This window comes from Schistocerca gregaria, chromosome 7 (genome assembly GCF_023897955.1).
Source record: "Schistocerca gregaria isolate iqSchGreg1 chromosome 7, iqSchGreg1.2, whole genome shotgun sequence".
Lineage (NCBI taxonomy): Eukaryota > Metazoa > Arthropoda > Insecta > Orthoptera > Acrididae > Schistocerca > Schistocerca gregaria.
In genome coordinates, this window is record NC_064926.1 from 103,778,430 (window position 1) to 103,804,455 (window position 26,026).

At 38.8% G+C, this 26,026-nt stretch overlaps 2 protein-coding genes across 6 annotated transcripts in view; one reads left to right on the forward strand and one right to left on the reverse strand.

The window, feature by feature from the left end:
* Positions 1-22,811, reverse strand: part of LOC126282261 (ubiquitin carboxyl-terminal hydrolase 46) — a 93,895-nt gene extending 71,084 nt beyond the window's left edge. For 2 of the 5 annotated variants that reach the window (XM_049981868.1, XM_049981867.1), the window contains exons 1-4: positions 22,729-22,811; positions 22,472-22,552; positions 5,839-6,055; positions 5,671-5,751 (exon numbers count right to left, since the gene is read on the reverse strand). In XM_049981868.1, the coding sequence (XP_049837825.1) occupies positions 5,671-5,751; positions 5,839-6,055; positions 22,472-22,552; positions 22,729-22,731 (382 nt within the window). In that variant the 5' untranslated portion in view covers positions 22,732-22,811. Of the gene's footprint in view, positions 1-5,670; positions 6,056-18,457; positions 18,607-22,471; positions 22,553-22,728 lie in introns of those variants that run through there. The other 3 variants (XM_049981866.1, XM_049981869.1, XM_049981870.1) reach the window with 3 other exon arrangements.
* Positions 22,812-23,280: 469 nt separating this feature from the next.
* Positions 23,281-26,026, forward strand: part of LOC126282262 (N(4)-(Beta-N-acetylglucosaminyl)-L-asparaginase-like) — a 114,067-nt gene continuing 111,321 nt past the window's right edge. Inside the window, exon 1 of the mRNA XM_049981872.1 lies at positions 23,281-23,419. Within this exon, the coding sequence (XP_049837829.1) occupies positions 23,281-23,419 (139 nt within the window). The remainder of the gene's footprint in view (positions 23,420-26,026) is intronic.

Here is a 26,026-nt window from a genome sequence, read left to right on the forward strand (position 1 = left end):
GCAGTCTTTAATAGCCGCAGCAATTTCAGTTGTCCAACAAGGGGTACTCTTCTGTCAGGGAGAACCTGAGGATGAAGGAACTGTTGGAGTGGCAGCCAAAAGGATGGTGTCAGTCAGACTCCATATGGATTCATCAATGTCATTGTGTGGCGGAATAGTGGGGTTGGCATCTGAGGGAAAGGCACCCAAATCGGCTTTAGTGAAGGCCCACCTGGGAGGGCATCAATGCTAGTGATGCTGAAGAAAAAATAAGACTACTGGAAAATGATTGCTGTCACACACCATGAACTCCCCATTGAACAGAGAGGAATGATACAGGGCTACACACGGAAAGATCAATGGCAGAGAAAGTGCCCTGTGCCACACTAAAGAGAGTGGGGATTCCAGTGCTGAGGAGGCACAGATCAAGCCCTGCTACCAAGTCTTCAACAATCAGTGGTCAAAGTACTACCCCACAGAAAGTTATGAGCATAAGATTCTGAAGGAGAAGGGTGAGTGGAGGGAATTGTTAAAGATCAAGAATGTAGGAAGTGGTCTGGGGGGTGGAGGTAAGACTGCATACCATTCCTGCACATTCGAAATGTATCTAATAGCCATCACTTCCAGCACAGTATGAAGAGGAATGCAGGAACTAACAATGTCCAAGTACACCACTGTACAAACACCGCTGGAGGCTCACCAAGGGCCGACCCAGTTCCAGCACAAGCCTCAGAAACCATGGACAGTTGGCAAATGAGTATTCATAAGATGAGATTCTTGCAATATAACAACCTACAGACCAGAGAGAAAGAAGAAACTTCAATTCTGGAAGGTGACGATAGCTTGGCTGGAGAAGAAATCCTCTCCTCTGGCACCCTCCATGGATGAGTTTCCCTCTAGGAACCCCACTCCTCAGTGTCTCCAGGGTAAGAAGCCTGTTACTTCAGGTTGAATGCGGGATCCATGCCCTGTGGGCTGCAAGGCCACTCACTCTCTTTCAGACCCTCCCCTCTTCCTTCTCCTTGGGCACTTTTAACACCCATAACCCTCTGTGGGGTTGTAAAGCAACCACTGATTGGGGCAGGACTATTGAAGAACTGCTACAGTTCCATTGGAGGGGAGTTGATGAGTCAATGTACATCACCAGTAAGAACAAAGTGGAGTCTACGAATGTAAGATAGAACCCTGATTTAGAAGAAGGAGGAGGAGGAGGAGGAGGAGACGACTCCCTAAGGGATGTTGGAGGTAGATGAGGGAGGGAGGGGGTAAGGGATTCTCTCATCTTCTTGTTCCTTTCCTCCTGTCAAGAGTGAGAGGGAGAATGGTTGGGAAGACAGCGAGTCACAGCAGTGTTACAATCTTAAAGAGAATGAGTGGCTTTGAGGCTCATAGAGTGTGGGTTCCGCATCTGACCTGAAGATGCTGGGGAGTGGTGTTCCTAGAGGGAGCCCCATTCATGGAGGGTGCCAGAGAAGACGATTTCTTCTCTGGCTGAGGAGGAAGGAAGGGAAGGTAGACAGGGTGGAGGAGGAGGAGGAAAGGAAGCAATAGAAGCAATGATAGATATTAGAGACAGCGAGTGGAGATGACCAAATTTGTCTCAGGCCTCAGAGTAGGACAGACAGTCTAGAGTTTTGAATTCCTGACCTTCCTTTTCTTTTTATAGATCGGACAATCCAGCAAATGAAGTGAATGCGGGCTGGGATGATTCATGCACTTTGACAGCGTGGTGCAAGGACTCACTACATGGGCAAGGCAGCCGCAAACAAGATTTGTCTCACAAGAGACACTGGAAATAGTGAGACATGTCACAATGGTAAACCATAACTTCGACTTTTCCAGAAGGGTACCCTCTCGAAAGCCAGGATGAAGTGTTTGTATCAATGCGACTGTCCTCACGACCTCTGTGGACTCACCAGATGAAATGAATGGTGTGCCATTACCGATTAATCCCAAGTTTATTGGGAGACTGAAGGAGGAGGTCCCTTTGGAAAATAATGTCTTAGATCATATCCAAAACAATCTACTATGTGCATGTACCTCTCCTGTACTTATCATGCCTGATATCCATTTCATAATAAATGGATTTGAACATGCCACAAACTCTCCTAAAGTTACACGTCTGTCATCACACTGTGTTAGTAAACAAGGAAATACTTACATTTGAACAGATGTAAATGTAACTACACCAAATACTCTTCACAGCTCCTTTCCAGTCACATACCATCATAAATATAAAAAACCGCAGCCGAACAACAAACCAGGGAAGCACAACCAGGCTGTAGTGACATGCATTCAAGCCATTTTATATCAAGAATAGCAAACATCCACACAGCTAGGATTGGCTCAGCAGGCTGCAGCCATGTCCAGCTGACTGTGATGGACAGAGAGAGGAAGGGATGAGGGATGCCAGAACAGTGGTGGTCGGCAGTTACCTAGCAATGAGATAGGGGTGAACACTGAGTGCGGCACTGCATCGAGCCAAGCCACCACTGTCGCTCGGCTGTTCGCATACGTATAATGCAGCGGGGGTCCTAACTCACTACCATATGGTACCATGCCTTTTCCAAGTTTTTTGACAAAATATAAAAATTCCCCGAGTCCTCCAGAACAAAAAAAAAAAAAATCCTCAAGCTGTCTCTGTTTTCTAGAATGCTGGACGCCCTATGTTTGTATAAAAGGATGCATTCTCCGTCCAGGAGGTCTGTTCTGTTCTGGTTGTAACTTGGTGTTGATAATAAGCATTCTTTCATGCCAAGTGTTTTACTTCTTTTCCAACCCTGCTTTCGGATTTGGACTAGATTGTGACTGAAATGACAGTAACTGGCAGTCTTCTTTCTCTGTGCCTGTTTGCCAGTCAATGCTTCTTCTATGTGGTGAGTAGAAATCCATTCATTTATAGCACTTTTAGAATTGGGAAAATTTTTGTCAACATTGCCTGGAATACACTCTGAAATTCTGAAGTTATCGAGGATACAATACGGATAGCTTACGGATATTGGTAAAACGTAAAGAAACTAGCCTACAGTAAAGTTCTAAGAGTCTAAGACGCAAACCACAAAGAAAAAATGTAGCACATACATCCGGAGGGGGGGGGGGGGGGGGGGAGAGATTTCAAGCCATTTCCATGTTAACAAATGAAGCAATTCACACAAAGGTGATGTGTGCCGGAGACACAAAACTTTGTGGTCAATGCCAAATCTGTTTGAAGCCACGAGTGGTACACCGAAGTGATGTGAGGTGAGGTTAGGCTGAGACATTCAGATGGTGTGCTGTTGTTTTCATTAATTTGACGTCATTCAATGTGCCATGTAGTTAGTTTCTCAATAAAACTTACTTTCCAAATAAAAAATTAGAAACTACTGTTTAGTGATTAGTGTGTGTTTCCCACTATGCAATCTCTCTCATTCAATTTTGAGAAAACCAAAAAGGATTTTACTGCACCTTATAGTCCAACATTACAGCTTGATAGCAAAATGGTTTTATTTTCATTATTGTCCAAAGTCACTGTGATACTCTGCAAATTTGTAAACCACCACATATATTTTGGAAAGTTTGCAGTGACGAATGAAGTCACCGGCCAGTTTTCATTTTACAGCTTTCAGGTCGACAGCTACGTAAGAAACATAGCTAACATATCACAATTGTTTCTAGCAGTGAAAAGAGAGCAATTCATCTTTTCAGTACCGAGTAAATCAGTGTTGTATTTTGACATTTGGCCAAGATGAGATACAACGTGTCACACACAATCTTACGGCCACATGCTATGTGGATTTGTGGCTTTTGTTTCACTTTTATATGTGGTTTACGACGCTATACTCACATTTTAAGTTATTACTGCATTAAGAGTTATTTTCATGTCGAAATCAGAGTCAGACAATCGCAAATACAGTGGCAGAGTTAGTATGTTGTATATGTTAGTTTTTCTTGCCTACATTAACAGTTCCATTCACAAAACATTCAAAAACTATTTTCATTCGCACATTGTCAAATAAATGGTGTGTGTTCCAATTAGCAATGAATGAGAAATGGGATTTTGCAACTGATATAACTAAAGTATTCTATGTCCTGTATGTTCTATGCTTACCTATTTTATGCTTACATATTTGGCCTTTCTTGATGCAGGCCGCACATATTGGGTAAAATGCCATTTCGCGTATTTTTGTAACATTTATTTTACAATTACTTATGTTACCTTTGAAGAAATACCACTACTTTTTTTATTTTCCTGGATGAACAACACTGAATCTGTGCAGTTACAATGTTGTGCTGATTGAACACTCTGCTGGGATACTGCAGAAATAGAATCCTCATTTTGAGGAGAACAAAAAGGCAGGTCAAAACAGACAATGTTGGCTGCAATACAAATCTGCACAAGCAACAGCAGAAGAAGATATGGAAAAATTTAACACTATTTGTGTTGCAATTACACTGAACATGTACAGTCAGTGTAACATTTTCTGTCCCGAACCAATCACTTTTGCCAGACAGACATGCAGATTCACTATTCACTTGGTACTTGCTCACAGAAATACCGTTTTGCAGCTGGGAAATGTAGTCATATATCAAGTAAGGCTTTCATCTTGGCACTTTTTACTGGTAGAATTTTATCACACAAGCTACAGCAAATTGTAATGTTTGCTAGCAGCAGATCTTTGCCAGTATCTCTCACCTTGTTCATGCAACACTTTGACTAATCCATGGTTGTTGGGTGTTATGGCTTCCCCTTTCCCTCAGTGTAGTACAGTTGTCAGATGAAATGTGCAGCCAGACAAACTCAGCTATTTAGCCAGAGATACTCAGTTTTTTGTTTGGGCCTCTGTGAAATTTGTGGTCTAGTGCATTAAGATCACTGAAATCCTCTGGTTCCATCTTGAGCAGAGGGAATCTATTGCACTTGGCATTGGCAATGACTGGAATCCAGTTTTCTGTGTGAAATGACATTTTCTTCTTGTCTATAGGGACAAAATCTCTATCACAAGGTAAGAAACAATGCTCGGTGATAAGAAAATCTTGTCTACTGCAGTGGAATCCTTATGGTTGTCTACTGCAGTGGAATCCTTATGGAAGATCAGGTTTTGAAAAAGTGGCAATATATTGAACACCTCTCTCAAAACCAGCAATGCTTAGGCTTATGTTCAAATGAAAATCATATAAAAAATAGGAGTCATCATCAAAATATTCCAGTTTTGTTGCTTTTCTCTGAATTCTGTCCTTCACTTCTCTTAATGCAATACAGGAACACTCTTGAGACATTCTGTAAAAGTAATGGAAACATGTGGAATACATGACCAGTTCTTTCGTTATGCTGAATGTGCCATATTTCTTCCCTTTTTTCCAACCATAACAGGTGTACTCAATATTTTCTTTGCTGCTCCACATTTATGAGTTACAAAAGACCCAGTGCCCAAATATCTTCATCTGATGAAGAAGACATCCTGATCATTCATAGCACAAGTGTCCCTTGTCCCTCTGACAGCGCTATGTCCTGTCTGCACCACATTCCTGACTGCTAAGTTGCTACTCACCATATAGCGGAGATGCCGAGTTGCGATAGGCACAACACAAAGATTCACACAATTATAGCTTTCAGCCATTAAGGCCTTTGTCAGCAATAGACACACCTACACACAAGCTCACGCAAACACAACACACAACTGTTTTATAAAATGATGTGAATGATGTACTTACCTAAAATAATTTCATTTATGTGATTTATGAGGAAATTGAGAAATTCATGAGCATCTTGTTGCATGTAGTTGTCAAACTCTTCTGTAAAGAAAATATTGAAACAGAAATCATTCAGAAATAAACATACTGATATTACTGTAGTAATTTTTGTGCAATTCCAAAGCTCACCTTTTTCTTTTCTCAACCTAGCAATAAATTTCTTTGGTGCAATAGAACCCACTTTTTTCTTCTGAGTGGCGATACTGTAGAATAAATCAGCTAGACATGTCAGAAGGGTTTCCTTGGTCCTTTTGTTCTTTGCTTTGTATTCTAAAACTTTGTCCCTAAATGGCTTGCAGAAATACAATGCTTGTAAAACAGAATTGCTGTAGCAAGTATTGCCAAACTAGAAAAAAAATTAAAAAATAGTGATCATGTTGTGAACATTACTTTCAAAATTTCTTAACATACACAGCAAAGTACTTAGTTTCCATTAGTATACTCAAGCTCAATAAATGTGTGACAATCTCTGTTGTAAATGTTACTCAACAAACCGGTAGTATCTACAAACCAATGAGAAAAAGAAGCAAACAAAATCTGTTTCCATTAATGATTAATATAATTTTAATTCACAGTTACAGAACTGAGCGATACATAATAAATTTATAACATTACAATAGGGTAACAATGAGATCATACATTCCCCACCTTAGTTGTTACAATTTAATCTGACTATAATAGTTTGATACTGTAATCATTCCAATGGAATAGATTTGCTTCTGCAGACAATAACCAAGATCTGAGTGTTTTTATCCTCTACAGCTCACTTTAGCATCCTACTTCAATAATGTGCGTAAATTCCTGATGAACCAAACTGCTGAGGTTATGGGTCCTTAGAATTACACACAACTTAAACTAATTCATGCTAAGAACAAAAAAAACACACACACACACACACACACACACACACACACACACACACACACACACACACGCCCGAGGGAGGACTTTAACATCTAGCAGGGGGGGGGGGGGGGGGGGGGGTGCGCACTTGACATGGAACCTCAAACTGCGCGGCTGCCACTCCTTGTCAGTGATTTCCATATATTCCTTTCCTTGCCAAGTCTGCAAAGAACCATTTCTTACCGTATGTATCCACATAATTTTCTACATTTTTCTCTAGCACCACATCCCAAATGCTTCAATTCTATTCTATTCTGTTCCAGTTTTCCCACTGTCCATGTTTCATTACCATACAACACTGTGCCCTAAACATACATTCTCAGAATTTTTCTGCTGAAATTAAGACCTATGTATGATACCAGTAGACTTCTCTTGGTCAGGATTGTCTTTTTTGCCAGAGCTAGTGTGCTTTTATGTGCTCCTAGCTGTCTAAATAGCAACATTCCATAACGTCATCTACTTTGTAATCACCAATCCTGATATCAAGTTTCTTGCTGTTCTCATTTCTGCTACTTCTCATTGCTTTCATCTTTCTTTAACTAACTCTCAATCCATATTGTGCACTCATCAGATTGTCCCTCCTATTCAAATATCCTTCCGTCTTTAATTTTCCATCCCACTCTTGAATCTTTCTTTTATTTCTGTCACTGCATCTTCAACGTATAGATTGAACAACAGAGATGAAAGACTACACCTTGGCCTTAAACCCTTTTTAACACATGCGCTTCATTCTTGGTCTTCCTCTCTCATTCTTCCCTATTGGCTCTTGAACATACTGCATATTACCCATCTTTCCCTATAGTTTATCCGTATTTTCTCAGGATTTCAAACATTTTGTACTGTTTTACATTGTTGAATACTTTTTCTAAGTCAACAAATCCTACGAACATGTCTTGATTTTTTTTTATCAACTGCAACTTCAGAACTGCCTGTCTGGCACTTTTACCTTTCTTAAAGCCAAACTCATTGCAGATAACAGATCCCCATTGTCCTTTTCCATTTTTCTCGACATTCCTCTTGTAAGCAACTTGGGTGCACGAGCAGTTAACGTGACTGTGCAATAATTCTTGCACTTGTCAGCTCTTACTATCATTGGAATTGTGTGGACGGTGTTTTTTCGAAAGTCTGGCAGTATATTGCCTGTCTCATATGTTCTACACTACAGAGTGACTAGTCATTCTGTCACCACTGTCTCCAACGATTTTAGAAATTCTGACAGAATGTTATCTCCCCTTCTGCCTTATTTGACCTTAAGTTGTTCAAAGCTCTCTTAAATTCTGATTCGAGTACTGGATCCCCTACCTCATCCCTGTCAACTTCTGTTTCTTCTTCAATCGTGTCATCAGACAAGTTTTCTCCCTCATAGAGGCCTTCAAATGCACTCTTTCCACCTATCTGCTCTCTCCTTTGCATCAATAGTGGAATTACCATTGCATTCTGAATGTTGCTGCTCTTGCTATTAATTTCACTGAAGGCTATTTTGGCTTTTCTATAAGCTGAGTCAATCTTTCCAATCATCATTTCTTTTTAGATTTCTTCACATTTTTTGGGCAACCATTTCCACTTAGCTTCCCTGCACTTTCTATTTATTTTATTCCTAAGTGACCCGTCTTCCTGAATTTTCATGAGTATTTTTGTACTTATTTCTCACGTTGATCAACTGAAGGACTACTTCTGGTGTCCATGGTTTCATTGCAGTTACCTTTTTGTACCTATGTTTTTCTTTCAAAAATATGTGATTGCCCTTTTTAAACACGTCCACTCCTCTTCAACTGAGCTGACTATTGAGCTATTCTTTATCGCAGTATCTATAGTCTCAGACAACTTCATTCCTTGAAATTTCTGTATCCTACTTCTTTGCATACCGATTCTTCCTGACGAGTTTCTAAAACTTCAGCCTACTCTTCATAATTACCAAATTGTGATCCAAGTCTGTATCAGCTCCAGGGTATGCATTGAACTCCAATATCTGATTTTGGAATCTCTGCCTGACCATGATTTAACCTAACTGAATCTTCCGGTACTCTGACCTTCTCCAAGTGTACCTCTTCCTTTTGCATTTCTTGAACAAAGTATTCACTATTACTAACCAATACTTAACGCAGAACTCAATTAGTCTTTCTCCCCTCTCATTCCTACTACCAAGCCAATATTCTCCCATAAACTTTCTTCTACTTATTCCACAACTGCATTCTAATCCTCCATGACTATTATTCCGCTCCCTTTTCCTACTAATTCACCCACTCAATATCCTTGTATATTTTCTCTGTCTCTTCTGCTTGCGACACTAGCATTTGTACCTGCATTATTGTTGTCAGTGTTGGCTTGCTGTGAGTTCTGACGAGAACAACCCTATCATATAGCTGTTCCCAGTAATTTACCCTCTGCCCTACCCTCCATAATGATTCCTACTATTGTTATACAATTTGCTGCTGCTGTTTATATTACCTTATTCTTGACTGACCAGAAATCCTTATCTGCTTCCCACTTCACTTCACTGACATCCACTATATCTAGACTAAGCCTTAGGTTTTCCCTTTTGTGATTTTCTAGCTTCTCTACCACATTCACACTTCTGACATTTCAAACTCTGACTCTTAGAACAGTATTCTTTCATTGGTTATTCAACCTTTTTCTCATTGTCACTTCCCCCTTGGCAGCCTCTTCAGAGATCCGAATGGGGTACTAGTCAGAATCTTTTGCCAATGGAGAGATCATCACAACACCTTTCAGTTACAGGCATAATGTCCTATGGATACAAATTGTCTAATGCAGAGATTTCCATTGCCTTCAGCATCCTCATGCCATTTATCATTGCTGATTCTTCTGGCTTTTCGGGACAGTTACCCATCCCAAAGGCAAGAGAGTGCCCTGACTGCCTATCAGCCACTCTGCCATCTTTGACAAGGCCATTGGCAGAACAAGAGTGACTTCTTATGCCAAAAGTCTTCAGCCACCCCTGCTGATCATTTTTACTTAAAATTTAGGCAGTAACAAGGTTCGAACATAGGACTGAGGGCACTTTGATTACTATTCAAATACGCTACCCGAGACAAAGGGCCCATGTAATGCCAACAGCTGTAGGTGACTACAATATCATGGACATAAGATCAATTCCTGATGCCTGCCTCGATATCAACTTAGGCTGATGCCTACAGGAGGCCGTCTGCTAAGAAATTCTTAAAAGACTTAGATTTGATATCTGGTGAACAGAACAGTACAGGGCCGAAAGAAAACAGCATTTAAAAAAAAAAAAAAAAAAAAAAAAAAAAAAATGCCAAATGTTCAATTGCAAAAAGCTTTTGGCCTTGGAATGGAATATTGCAGGTGTAGGTCTAATAGTGAGAAAGACAATACTAATGTAAGTAAATTCCAATGAAGAGCACAGTGAATGAATTATCACAGTTGTAACCCAGTATAGTACTACAAGTAACCATACCTACTAACTCTCAGATGATACAGAGACTGGAAAATTGTACAGTAAGATAAAAGAAATTATCCAGGTTATTAAGAGAGATGGAAATTTGTTAATGATGGGAGAATTCAACAGAAGAAAAAGAAAGAGGAAAACATGACCTGGGTAAAAGGAATGGTAAACTGCCTGATAGAATTTTGCACAGAGCAGAATTTAATTGTTGCAAACGATTTTCTCTTCCAGGAGGAATCACTTAATCATAGTACTGCCCATGTGGGCAGGTGAGTTTGTGACAGGTCTCTGCAGAGGATCCAGACGAAAGGTGCCTCACAGCACCCCATCTGATTTATGTTGCGCTCTGTCCCTACTATTATTCATCTCCAGATTTCCTTCCTTCAGATACTTGACCAGCACAGGTGGTGTGCAAGATCAATAGAAAAATGCATCAACTCCGGCATCAATGAAGCAGGGCGGGGCCATACCAACTCACAAGCCCATTCTGACAAAGGAGGAGGGTATGTCACTGGACATTAAGTCTTGAGTGTTATACTTATGTTGAATAGATACATCCACTAAAAGTTTTTGGCATACATCACATCTGTGTGTGAAGGCAGTATATCCTATCCCCTTTTAAGAAGGGTGATGGTGGATGACAGATGCCTTAAAACTGGTCCTTTCAGCTAATGTACAGTAGCCCCAACAGAAGAGAGCTCGGTCCTCCAGGTTGGTGGTTGATCACTGGATTGACAACCACACACCACAAAAATTTATCCAAGTTAAAAAGGGACAATTACAGTAGATAACACATTATAGGATATATGTAGTGGCATTGCAGTAAATTAAATGGCTAGCTAAAGATGGCTACACAGCAGGTAGTAAAGTTATAATACTCTATGAATGATGATGATGATGAAGAAGAAGTAGTTTGGTTTGTGGGGCGCTCAACTGCGTGGTCATCAGCACCCGTACAAAGTCACAATTTCTACACAGTCCATTTTCTTCTCACAATCCAATCTAGTCACTCTCTCTCGATGATGATGATGATGATGAAAACACACACCCAGTCCCCGGTCAGAGAAAATTCCAACCCGACCCAGAATCTAACCGAGGACCCTGTGATCCAGAGGCAGCTACGCTAACCCCTTAACCACGAGCTATGAAAATATTCTATGGAAGAAGATTCGAAAGAAAATTTGGGATGGTTTTTGCCCTCCATAAGAACATAGCAAACAAAATGGAGTTCAAAACTATGAGCAAGGGTGTCATTTCAGTCACCCAGAAAATCTCTAATGTGACCATCAATGTTCATGGCCGGATTGAGAGCAAAACGTGCCAAAACAGATTTATGAATTCTCGAAAAGGAACACACATGTACTTCTTAGGTGCGTTTAACACAAAAATGTAAAAATAAACTATCTATTCTCTGAGCACAGGAAAGCACAGGTTGCAAAAATCTTAAGAACGTTAACATCTACCACTTCAGCAAATACGGTTATCAGTTCAACAACCGTCCTCATACGAAAATTCATCTAGGAACATGATGCTCACCGGGCAGAAAAATTATCAGTCAGTCAAAAAGATCACAAAATGATAGACACTTACAGCACAGGCTAATAGTAAAGGATGTCAGACCAACAATCACTGGATTGTAGGACAGACCGTTTCTTGGTGCAAGCAAAACTAAACCAAGGGAAGTTCAGATTTGGTAAGAAAATAATGAATGTAAACCCATGGTTTATGCAGCAAATCTAAAAAAGTGTAGAATAATGTCAAGAGTTTAATTCAGAAATAAATAGCCATTTTGATACACTAAAAATGTAGACGATGGAAAGAAGGAAGAAAGATTAGAATTTAACATCCTGCTAACAATAAGGTCATTTGAGACGGACCACCAGCTTGCAGGAAGCCTAAAGCTGGATGGCTGGACAGGAATTTGAACTGTCATCCTCCCAAATGAGGGTCCAGTGTGCTGACCACTGTCCCACCTCATTTGGTGTAGATGATGAAGCAGAAGGAGTAGCACACTGTGAAGACATCTGAAGCAGTGGATAGAAATTAAAAAAGCTGGGGACAAGAAGTTTGTTTAGTGAGGAATGTGGGGTAATAATTAAGAGAAAGAAGAAATCATGTGAGCTACGGCTAAAGGATATAGGTAACAAAATACTGAAGAAAACATATCTAGAAGCAGACAGAGAAGCAGCAACAGTGCTGAGAACTGACAAGATGAATAACTGAAGCCCAGGCAGCAGAAGATTTTTCCTTGTGAAAACAGCGAGAACAGGGTTCAAGATAAATCTGAGTGGAAAAATTTTGCATTTTTCAGACTTTTATCCCACTACAAAATTTGCATTTTTCTTAATAAAAATGGTATCATATGAACTTGCATGGGGCGCTTTTTTTCTCGGTAAGAACAAATAAAGTAACTAACTTTTTACACAGTAGGCTGTAGATTGCAATATTACACAGGTGAAATTATGCTGTTTATATTGGTAGCAATGTCAGAAACTATTAAGTAGCTTTTCAGAATATAAACCCTTGCATTATGTAGACGTTCTAAGAACTCCATTGTTACAATAAACAGTGTGAATACCATAAAAACAAATAGGCTTTCAGATTTTGACAAAACATTGTTACAAATGTAAATTAGTGAACCATGCAGAACATATCTGTTATACAAACTATGAAGGAACAAGTGGTGGAATATGGAGGCCTTGCAGCTATTGAAATTTCCAGTTGATTCATGAATGAAACTGGTGTTGTTATTCTCAAGTTCTTAGGTAATGGGGATTCAAAAGCATGCAATGGTGTAGTAGCAGCTCAGCCCTATGGTGATACGATTATCACAAAAATGGAATGCGTGAATTGTGTCCAAAAGAGAATGGGCATCTGGCTGAGAAAGCTGAAACTAAGTTTGAGAAACAAGAAACTTTCAGACGGCGAAACCATAAGGGATTATTGATGAATTAAAACAATGAGATTGCTATTAGGACTACCATATTTCACAGACTATAAGAGAAACTTCTTGCTTCGAAAAATTGCCTCCAAAATTCAGGTGTGTCTTATCTCGAAATTAATATACAAAAATGTCTAGTGTTTGACTTAAAATTCCTGCCATCACAAAAAAGGCCATACATCCAATGCCATCAGACAACTATCCCTATCTAGCAATGTAGAGTTCAACTACCAGTAGCAGTGCATCGATGCAACAAACGTGAGTTGTGGGGATTCAAAGGCTTGCTAACACCGTCTCCCCTGCCTGCCATTGCAAACCCAGAACACTGTCAACATCATTGCAATCTACTGTGCTGGTGAACTTTTAATTGAAAGTGATTTGTGTTATTTGCAACAACACAATATTTTTGTTAGCACCTAATTTCACAACAGAAAAAAATGAAAGGTGTTCATCTGATGCAGGCTTTTAATTCACAATAATTGCATATGCAGACGAACATGGACACAGAGCAGCTCAGTGGCATTTTGGCCTTCCATTAACACAAAAAAATCCATTCGTGATTGGTAGGCTAATAAAAATGAGGAAGACTAAATGTGCAAAATGGCCAAAGTAGATGTATTGAAATGGATTCAAGGACACCATCAAAATGGCACTGAAATTAATCCAAAAATTGAATCAAATACATGCTTATAAGTGAGCATAACAGTGGAACTTAATAGACGAACGGTGGAGATAGTTGGTCCTACAGGTTTATAAAGCATCATCAACTTAGCATGCCAGCCAAAATCAAAATATCTAAGAAAAAGCCACAAGAGTATGAAGAGAAAATATTATCTTTCCATTGCTTATTGTTCAGCATTGAGAGAAAACCAGTGTGGAACTAAGCCAAATCGTGAATATGGACAAAACTCCTCCGACACTTGATGTGTCAAGTAATAGAACTGCTGTCATGAAAGGTACTAAAACTGTAGCTATAAAAACAAATGGGCACGAAAAAATGCTCTACATTATTGTCCTTTCACACTGTGCTAGTGGTACTAAACTTAATCCAACAGTCCTTTTCAAGTACAAAACAATGCCCAAACCTTCTGAAATACCACAATTTTTTTGTTATGGTTTTATGGTGCAAAACTGCTACGGTCATTAGCGCCCAATCTGTGACTTAGGAAAAGGTAAAAAAACGAAACTGGAAACCAGCAGCAATGGGAACAAAACTCAAAAAATTGGAGAAACTAAAAACAGAAGGAAAGCTTTAAAAACCACTAAAGAAGGGGGTTGGTTGTCCCAGAAAAGAGCTTCAAATGACTGACGTCATCTCACACGGGTTGGACAGATGACGATGGTATGAAATTATGGATTAACAGAGTGTGGGAGAGAAGGAAAGTTGCTTTATTGAAGAAGAATTCTCTTCTTCTGCTAGGTCAGTTTAACAGTGATTTGAAAAATTCTGTGAAAGAGAAATTGAGACAGGGAAGTACAGAGCTTGCTGTTATTCCAAGAGGACTCACTTCACAACTGCAACTTTTTGATGTCTCAATAAATAAACCATTTACAGTATATATGAGAGAGAAATAGAACAAACAGACAACTGACGAAACCCAACATATATTCACGCTGTAGTGAGCTTTAAACTGACCTACAATCAAACAATGTGTCAGTGCATAAAACAGTCATAGTCTATAGTGAGAAAAGGCATTATTATTAAATGGTGGTGGTGGTTAGTGTTTAACGTCCCATTGACAACGAGGTCATTAGAGACGGAGCGCAAGCTCGGGTTGTTGAAGGATTGGGAAGGAAATTGGCCGTGCCCTTTCAAAGGAACCATCCCGGCATTTGCCTGAAACGATTTAGGGGAATCACGGAAAACCTAAATCAGGATGGCCGGAGACGGGATTGAACCGTCGTCCTCCCGAATGAGAGTCCAGTGTGCTAACCACTGCGCCACCTCGCTATTATTAAATCTCTCATGAACTGTGGCATAAGTAATGCTCTTGATGGCAGTAGAGACCATCTTATATGTGAAGAGGACAATGATGACAACTAAGAGGATGAGGAAGAAAAACACCCAGAAGAAGCAAGGGGGAAGAAGAAGAAAATTCAGAAGACAATTTTCAGGGATGTTAAAAGTCAGTATGGTTTCTTTTAGTCTGACTTTGCAATCCACTAATTCAAATGATAAAAACTTTTTAAAAAATTAAGGTGCATCTTACAGTCTGTAAAATACCGTAACACTGACGATTTGTTCTTCCACAAACTGTCAACAAATGACATACGAACATATCAGCTTTGACCTCCCGGACCAGATACATGGTGCAAGTAGCACAATGTCTGATACTTGAACACTTCACCCAGGCAGAAACCTGTCATATCAACAGTGTCATGCAAGTCATGAGACTTGGCACATCATGACTTGTGAAAGAAGTCTCTACATGGTCAGACTCAGAATACAAATGCGTCTTTCAACAATCTCATATGGAGTCTCAGAGTAAAAAATGTTTTTGTTGGGAAGAAGACTAAAATGAGGGAATCTGTGACACTGTTACTGCTTTTAATGATGGCAACATTGGTAGTGTGAAAATGCTATAGCATACAGGAATTATTCCCGGAGTAATCTGCAAAGAAATTCCTTGGATGAATGAGGTTCACATTGATAAAGTACAGAATGAAACAGAAAAGGCCATTAAGGAGTCCAGACGGGAGAAAAGAACAAGATCCATGGAAAATTATCAAAATTGTGATAACAGTGTATGGTACAGGGTGGTCCTGAGCGAAAAAAGGTGGCAAGTGAGGTTTAGTCATTTTAAACATTAGACACTGTTTCAGAAAATTTACATTTTCAGTTGCATTATCCCCTAAATCTCGAAATCCCTTTGAGCAGAATATTCAAATTTTCAGGGATTTGCAACATAGATATACTGAGTCTACTGAACTGAAATAAAAACATAATGTTAACTACAATTAAAATTATTTTGAAGAAAATACAAACAATTATACAAAATGTTAACCACATAATTAAAAATATTATTCCTCCTGAATCCCTGGCTGAAATGCAATGATTTTAGTACAGCACATTAAGAACATAACATGTAATGGGCTGCACAAGTTTCATGTCCATTGCTATATTGGTTTCTGAAATACAAGGAGTCTGAGTAACAAATTTTAACATTGTCAATACAGGGTGTACATAAAGTCCGGGAACACTTTCAATTCTTTATTGCACAATAACTAAACATTGCACATATGTCATACATATTGCATTTTGAAGAAAAACTCTGATAGATGTTTTTTTTTGTTTTACAAATATTCAATATACACACCATGAGCGACCTGGCAGACGTCAATACGGTAATCAAATTCTTGCCATCCCCATCCCACCATGGCATCGTCGACTGTGGCAGTTGCTTCTTGTATTCTCTCCTGGAGTTCTGCTACATCATGTTGTAGAGGTGGTACATACACCAGATCTTTAGTATGTCCCCACAGGAAAAAGTCACACATCTGGTGATCGGGGAGGCTACTTCATGAACTCCAACACAGAGAAAGCTTGCTCCACACTTGAATTCGCCATGTTTGCGACTAGTGCTCACTATCGGGAAATTACGAAACTATGCTATGGTGGTATACTTGGGGAAAAAAACTTTCAGGGTTTCTCTTCAAAATGACATATGTACGATATCTGTACAATATTTGGTTCTTGTGCAATAAATAATTGAAAGTGTTCCTGGACTTTATGTACACCCAGCATAGGTAGGGCTTCCCTCAATGCATGGAGTCAGTGCATAAGTGGCAAAAATGGAGGAAACACGACTAAGGACACTTGAGTTAAGTGATGGAAAAGTTATTTCAGTGAGCTACTCAACTACCTTAACCCAGAGTTAAGTTTTTGTGAAAACCAAGAAATAACAAATTAGACAAATATTGACGACACCGAGAAAACACACAGCGAAAGCCACACAGAGGATGAAAGGCAATAAATCAGCAAGGGGAGCTATGGTTTATACAGAAATGCTTCAGAATAGAGACCGAGCTTGCAAACTCTTTCAGTTCCTTTGGCAGACTGTGGCATTGTCAGACTGCTGGAGGACTGCAGTCATCTGTTCAATATACAAGAATGGAAGCAAGATGGACAGCTCTAACTACCATGTAATCAATCTACTTTACAGTTATTTTAGAAAAGCTAAAACCATTTGCAAAAAATATATGTGAATATCAGACTGGACCCCATCCATGCTGGGGAACTACTGACAATGTGTTTGCCATTTGGCAAATTTGTGAGGAATATTGGTGAAGAGATAGATAAGTCCAGCTATTATTCATAGCTTTTCAATGAACTTACAACACACACACACACACACACACACACACACACACACACACACACACACACACACACACACACACAGATATATACAAAATCGCCATAGTAGCAAATATAGCAGGATACCACTCCTAAAATGCAAAACATATGCAAGTAAACTGAACTAAATATGCACATGAACACTTCACAGCTGATGAACACCATTTAAAATCTATGGGTCAAGTACCAGGGAAGTTCTAATCAAATATCCATTAACCTAAGTGAAAGAATTTCTGCTCGCCTTAGGAGACTAATAAACCTTCAAAGTTGTTCAAGTATAAGGGCATTTCAAATTCCACAAAAATGATCATGGACCAGCCCAATGTTTTACATCATCAAAAGAGTCAATGACCCCAATGGACAGGTCACATAATCCTTACGCCAGAGACCCAACTTCCTACGAAGCTTCTGTTGTCCACATCAGAACTAAATGAACCATGGGCAAATCAAGATACATATGGGAAGATGTGTAAGAAAGATGCAGAAGGTATGATTGCTGTCAACTGAGAGGACATAGCACCAGACTGATTAAAATGGGTATCTACTGTCAATGCAGTGGATGGTATACAGGGCCAGTGACCACTGGATAAGTAAGTAAATTAAACAATGGAAAATCCAGGATGGAATAATGACAATATTATAAAAAGGACAGATTGCTACTTATCCTACAACAGAGATGTCGAGTCACAGATAGGCGCAACAAAATGTCTGGCAAACAAGTAAGCTTTTGGCCAAAATGGTGTACATCTGAATCAGACAGACAGACATCCGAATCTTTGGCATCAGCACTTCATACAATATACAAGCAAAATGAGCAGAGAACAGAATCCTGACAATCTCCAGTTGCACATCACACTCTACATAATCATATTATGAATCAAGACTGATGTTCGTTACTGGTAGGCTCAATTCACCCTAACCTGCATACATCAAAATTAGATTATATAAAATACACAGAAAGCAAAGAAATTTTCAGAGACTTGGACAATAATGTAGTTTATCGCCGCTATTATTCATTATTTATTTGGACTAAATAATATAGGAAAGTAATGCATCCATTTGATTTATAAATTAACAAAAACATAGCCATGACCATTATTATTTGCAACTGATCACATACCATAGCTCTCATAGATTTTGTGACGTTTTCAATGTCAACTTGCACCAACTAATTACAACTCTAGAACTGATTAAACTAAACTACAGAAAACAAAAGAATAAGATATGTCACCAAGCTTATTCAACATCTACATAGAATATGCAATAAATGGTACAAAGAATACTGTACAGGTATCAGAGTAAATGGTGAACAAATACAGATACTTAGGTTTGCAGATATGGTTATGATAGCTCCAGATGAAAGAAATCTCCAAAGAATTTTTAAAGTTAGGGACATAGTACTGAGGGATGAGTACAAAACAAATTAATTCAGAATCACACAATTATTCATGTACTCCAAGGAAACAGTGGAAATTAAAACCAGAGGAAATAAAATAAAACAAATAAGATCATACACATATTTCAGAAGTAAGATAACTCAAGATGGAAAAAGTGAAGATGACATACAACAAAGAAAGAAAAGCACACGAGGAAAAAGTCAATTAAGAGCTGCATTTGGAGTGTAACATGTTACAACTGTGAGACATAGAAAATACACAAAAATGAAATGAAATCTCTGAGCATTTGAGGTATGGTACCAAAGACATGGACAGATAAAGCCACCAAACAGGAAGTCAAGCAAAGCACTGGCAAAGGTTGTTTAGGAGAACAATAGACAGAAGAAGACAAGTGGATTACTCACATAATCCAACACACTCAGTTTCTTGTATATGTCCTAGAAGGAACATTACAAGGAAAGTTAACCTGAGGAAGATTGTGACAGTCATTCTTAATATAAGACACTGATATACATGGTGCAAGAGTTTGTAACTAGGCAAAACTGAATAAGTTAGTTTCTCAAACAGTCAAATGAATAACAATACTGAAGGTAAATTAATGCAAATAGCTGAAAACCAAGAAGGCTCACAAACATCTCACAAACTTCAAAACACTCTCACAAGGTATAATATGACAATTTCAGATACTGAAACATATGCCACAACTGTAATTTGGAGAAAAATGTATTATCTTTCTAGAAGGTAAAGGCCAATCAATGACGAAGTAAGAGAACAAGTAACAGACAAATGTGGGTACCCTATTTTTGCAATTTACAACCAAGTATACACACAGAAAGAAATTTAACAAAACATCATACAATAAATGAAATAGAATATTGAAAAGCAAAGCCTATCTTGAGCAAACTGATTAAAACACAATGAACAGTGCATGGATGAGCTTCTTATATTATCTACCACAGCTTTGTAGTACGGAGTGATAACTGGACACTCAAGTAAACAATGGTATGTTTCTGAAATTGTATATGATGTTCCAGGTTACATGGCATCAACATCTTATGAACATCATATTGTTAATGGATTGAACATTTGTGTATGGTTGCACAATGGGAGATACTCAATACTGATATTGGATGACAATACAAAGAGGTGTTTTCTGCATGTCTTACCCTGATTATTATGGAAAATGAATGCTTAGTAATATTTCATACACATATAGGGTCAACGGAAGCATGCCATTACACCCATTGTCCTTGACCTGTGACAATGATAGTGGTGTTGTGCAGGACATCACTACAGTGCAATGTTTTTGAGTTGGTTGTGCTTGTAAATGTCGTGTTGTATTTGATGGTGGGCCTCTGGTGGGGGATATGGATGTGCCGAGTTTAACGTGTGGTACTAGAGTCATTCGAATTTGGGTTGACATCTTGCTAACGTGATTTTGAGCCTCTCTCTCTCTCTCTCTCTCTCTCTCTCTCATCTGTCTCGCGTGTGTTCTCTCTTTTTTAAACGTGGGTAATTTAGTGTTTGTTGTGCAGAAACAAGTCTTAACTTTTTTTATTTTTTTTATTAAGTTAACATGTGGGTGTTTTAGGAGATCTATTTAACTTTGGAGTGTGTGTGTGAGGGAGGGGGGGGGGGGGGGTGTCGTGCGCATGCTGGCCAACCTAGGCGGTATTGCTGGAAGCTTTTATTGGTAAGTAATTTTTGTCTTGATTTTATCCTGTAGTAATTGTGATGTTTTGTCTGTTAGATATTTATGGTAGGTCAGTTCATGTAGTGAATACGAGATGTTTGGGAATTTGCCTCCACTTTTCAGAGTTGTAGGTGTGTGGTTTTGTTGGTGTAGTGGAACGTTATAAATTTAATTGTTTCTGGATATTATTTGTTTTCAAATGGTGCAGTGCTTTTTTATTATTGTTTATTTAGCTTTCTCCCATCCTAAAGCTTCACTTTTCCATGGTTGCCTGTTTTTTATTTTCGGAGTAAGACATTGGGTCATTTTTATTTTTGTTCATGTTTGTTGGCATGTGTATAGAGTGACATCATTGTTGCCGTATTGTATACACTGGAACCGTTTCTGCCATACTGATGAAGTCATAGGTCAAAGTAAATGTGTGGAATCTGATGATTCTGTGCCGATGTACAATAACTGCTATGGCCTAAAATCCTACTTGATAAGGAGACATTTCTTGAAGAATTCAAGAAAGTGAAATGGAATTTACATAACAAAAGGCCAGGAGAATCAAGTTCTACATTGTACTGATGTCACTGGAATGAAGCATGTGTTCAGACTGCATTAGGAGGGCAGAGGAATGCAGTTATAGTCTTGTTTAAGAAGGAAGTCCAGCATTCAAGTTATTCATGGAAACCTTATCCTGGGTGGCTAAACTTGGATTTGAAGTCCCGTTCTACATATACATCAGAACATACACTCTTTAAACCACTGTGAAGTGCATGGCAGGGGTATTTACATGGTACCATGTTAGGGCTTCTTCCTTCATACTACCATGTATGGAGTGCACAAAGAACAGCTGTGTAAATGCTCTGTGTGTGCTTAATGAGTCTAATATTGTCGTCACAGTCTCTACATGAGAGGTAGTTATGGGACTGCAAAATATCTATAAATTATTCACTTAATAATGGTTCTCAAGATTTGTAAGCAGGCTTTTGCAAGATAATTGGTATATGTCAGAATAACAGCTAGTTCATGTTCAACACTTCTGTGCCACTCTCCCCTGGTTCAAACACACTTACAGCCATTTATCCCACTCACCTTCATATACACTCAATGTAGCCTGTTAGATCTAATTGGTATGGGTCCCACACACTTCAGCAACATTCTAAGATGGGACACTCAGGTGATTTGTAGGCAGTATCCTATCAATGAACTGGAATAAGAGTTCACTGTCTTAAGAAGAGTGTCATTGTGGTCATTCCACACTGTGATGTATCAGACACAACAAATTTGCCAACACATGAGAAATACTGGTGCATCCACTGCAGATGGGCTTAAGAGGCAAAGTAATGTGTCCACCTCCACATTTACATAACGAAATACTAGATTTCTAGAAAGAGTGAGCCATTTTCAAGTAATACACATATACAAAGGGTGGTTAATATATCTTTAAGGAGCTTATACACTCCATTCAATTTTAATTTGAAATGAAAGTGCAAAGTTTTTATTCATGGAATACCTGCCACATTTGACACCAACAAATTGAGAATTGTCATCTTCCCAATTTAAATGGGGAGTCAGTTACAGGTTCTGTATATTATCTTATACTGTTAACCTGAGGTGCCAAATGAACTTAAGTGTCCAGTTACCGACAAGTATAACCTAAAGCGTTGTGTTGCCAAAAAACTATCAGCTAACAGAAAAATTTCTCATCGAAATGTAATTAATATTTGCTTTTCAGGTCATCTACAGGCTCTTGACAGAACAATCTTTTTGAATGCGTAAAAAGGAAAGAAAAAAAAAATGGTCGGCAGAGATTACATCAATCTGAGGAAAAAATTGTTGTATGCGCAAGTAATGACGTAATCGATAAACTGCGACAACAACTTTGGAGGTTAATGTAAACATGCTCATGCAGCTCAGATTAACGAGCTGAATACCGTGTTTATTCTATCAATTTGACTAATACACCTAACAATGAGACAAAACAGACGTTCATGCCTCATACATCAGTGTCAAGCCAAGAATGATCAATGTCAGAAATCGGTATGATGGTACTCACATTAACCAATCCGAAGTAGTGTTCATTCGGTGGGAACTGATCTGATCCAATATCTCGTTCTAGCTGCGAAATGTTTGCACCCTATACAACAAAATGTAAAACAATTAAACATATTATTGTTTTGCTGACAGATAAATGACAGGTGTAAGGCACACGCGTTCCTCAATAAGGTCCACGATTGTAACATGACGTGTTCCTTGCAGGCAAACTATAATTTTAAAAACCCGAAATAACAGCAATAGATTATATTAGCTTACCATTATGGGCACTACAGTAATCACATTGTAGCGTACTATGTTGGACTTTCGCCCAATTCTGCCATGTTTTATCGTAACTTCTGAAACGCCATCTACGACATCCTGAATTTTGTCCACACAAGCGTCTGTACACAGGCGCTGACGAGAAGGGAGTGTGAGTCGTGTAACAAACTCAACTGTAAATCAGTTTGGGTGCTGCATTACTTGAGAAAATCACTGTTCCCAATAAAAAATATGTGTAACAAGTGCAGCAGGTCGAACATTAAGCACATATCAACACGTATCTTTTATTGTCTTAATAAAGCTGACCGCCTTATCAGAGCGGTAGTCAGCTGTTTGTTAAGTACAGTGCATGGTATATAAACATTCAGACGAATAGGAAATAAGTTCAAACACAGGCAGCTGGTTACATATTATTGGTTGAAATATTGATAGGTCATTGCGTGTAAAGTGCAAAGGAACGTTATCTTGCTCCCTAAATAATCATGTGACTGTATGACAGATGCGCTGTAACAGAGATTACCGTCACATCTTATAGTGAAAGCAAGAAGGATGTCTCCGGTTACATTTTTCTTACTCCCGGTTTTCGCCGCAACGTGCTTCGCCGTAAATACAATTACAAGAATAGATCCAGTTAACAGGCTGCCAATTGTGATAAATACATGGGGATTCACAAATGCTACAGCAAAAGGTACTAAACATTTAATGCTAATCTTACTTTACACAGTGATCGCGTTGAACTGCCGGTTAGTTAAATTTTCAGTCTAATAGAATAAGTCGATAGCAAAATTCCCCCGTAAGATTTTCGTTCTGATCATTTTACGTTGCAATTAGTGAGAGAGACCCTCGTTGTATTTTCGACAGACTTTGCTGCAAATCGAAGTAGATAACAGTGACATGTATGGAATTGTGTTGATTATAAATGCATTGAGAACAACACTTGTTTACGTGCTTTACATATGCTCCTAATGAGTTCGAGGCAAGTTGAAATAGCCTAATAGTAACATGCCTCTTTTATTAGATATTTCAATATTAACTGCACTTACCACAACTTTGTTTCCCGAGCAGATCATGATTAGTGGAACTACCGTCTCTCATCTGTTACTGCAGTGTTATTGTTGCACTTATATTTACCTTTCCTGACCATGAGATCTTGTTACATCTCTGTTAGGCATATTTTGCTAATTTCTTCCTGTTTAGATCTTTTGTGAACTATTGATTCAGGTGCTATATTTCATCACTGCTTAACTTCTTTCACCGAATGTATTACTGTCTTGGAATGTTATTGCCCTCATACTTCAATATTAAGTTGTCTTTCATTAGATGGTTCTTCTAGTCTTAGTGTCACTTGGCCTCTCACACTGCGTCATTCTAAAAGAGTTGCTTTAATTAATGGGCAAATTTGTACATCATTCTTCTGAAAAAGGTAAACAACCAATAAAGACAGTGCTGTCCTATGCTCATAAACTGATAGTCTGTTATTCATAACTGTATGTACTTTGTACATCCTAAGAAATAAACGCTTTACACCAAACAACCGTTGATTACATAGGACCCATGTAAAAGTAGGACAGTATTTCAAACAGTGGTAAATTGCACAGGATTGTATGTTGTTTTTTAAATTAATTCATCAAAAGGTAGAGGGCACACAACTTTCAGTTTTAGATTAATGCAAGGCAATGCATCAAACTGATATGGGGTCAATGTAATCACTTAGAGAATTAAACCATAACTGAGGAGAATCTTTTCTAATTTGTTTAAAAAATTTATCTTTACATTCTTACTTGCTGGTGTAGGATGGCAGTACATTGTAAAGCTAAACATTCGTTTGCATGCCTATGTGTTTGAGTATTTTTGCTCATTCCATAAGAAGGGCTGAGCTGTTTAGAATGTTGTAATTGAGATAGTCAGCATCTGTCTGGAAATCTTTTAGAATATAATATATCCACTGTACTGTGCAAATCAGCATGAATTACATGGTAGAGATTTCTTCTCATTGTACTAAATATTAAGATTTCTTCCCATTCCATTTGTATATGATGAGTGAGAAGAATGATTGCTTAAATGCCTCCCTGCACACAGTACTCAATTTAAACTTATCTTCAGGGATACTACAGGAATCATTTGTGAGGGACTGTACTGTATTCCTAAAATCCTACTTAATGATGGCTCTTGAAACATTGTGATCTACATACATAGGACTGTTGCCACCCATCTTCAGGGAATCTGGCAGCTTGGGTTTTTCAGCATTTCTTTGATCCTCTCCTGCGGGTCAAACTAACCATCAATCAGTCATCCTGCCCTTCTTTGTATACATTCAATGTACCCTGTGAACCCTATTCGGTCTTGGTCCCACATATTTCAGCAGTATCCTAGTTTACCTACACCCATGAACCATGGACCTTGCTGTTGGTGGGTAGGTTTGCGTGCCTCAGTGATACAGATGGCCGTACTGTAGGTGCAACCACAATGGAGGGGTATCGGTTGAGAGGCCAGACAAACGAGTGGTTCCTGAAGAGGGGCAGCAGCCTTTTCAGTAGTTGCAGGGGTGACAGATTTGGATGATTGACTGATCTGGCCTTGTAACACTAACCAAAACAGCCTTGCTGTCCTGGTACTGCGAACGGCTGAAAGCAAGGGGAAACTACAGCCGTAATTTTTCCCGAGGGCATGCAGCTTTATTGTATGGTTAAATGATGATGGCGTCCTCTTGGGTAAAATATTCTGGAGGTAAAACATTCCCCCATTCGGATCTCCGGGCGGGGACTGCTCAAGAGGACGTTATTATCAGGAGAAAGAAAACTGACGTTATACGGATCGGAGCGTGGAATGTCAGATCCCTTAATCGAGCAGGTAGGTTAGAAAATTTGAAAAGGGGGAATGGATAGGTTAAAATTAGATATAGTGGGAATTAGTGAAGTTCGGTGGCAGGAGGGACAAGACTTTTGGTCAGGTGAATACAGGGTTATAAATACAAAATCCAATAGCGGTAATGCAGGAGTAGGTTTAATAATGAATAAAAAAAATAGGAGTGCGGATAAGCTACTACAAACAGCATAGTGAACACATTATTGTGGCCAAGATAGACATGAAACCGATGCCTACTACGGTAGTTCAAGTTTATATGATAACTGGCTCTGCAGATAATGAAGAAATTGATGAAATCTATGATGAGATAAAAGAAATTATTCAGGTAGTGAAGGGAGACGAAAATTTAATAGTCATGGGTGACGAATTTGAGAGTAGGAAAAGGGAGAGAAGGAAACATAGTGGGTGAATATGGATTTGGGGAGAGAAA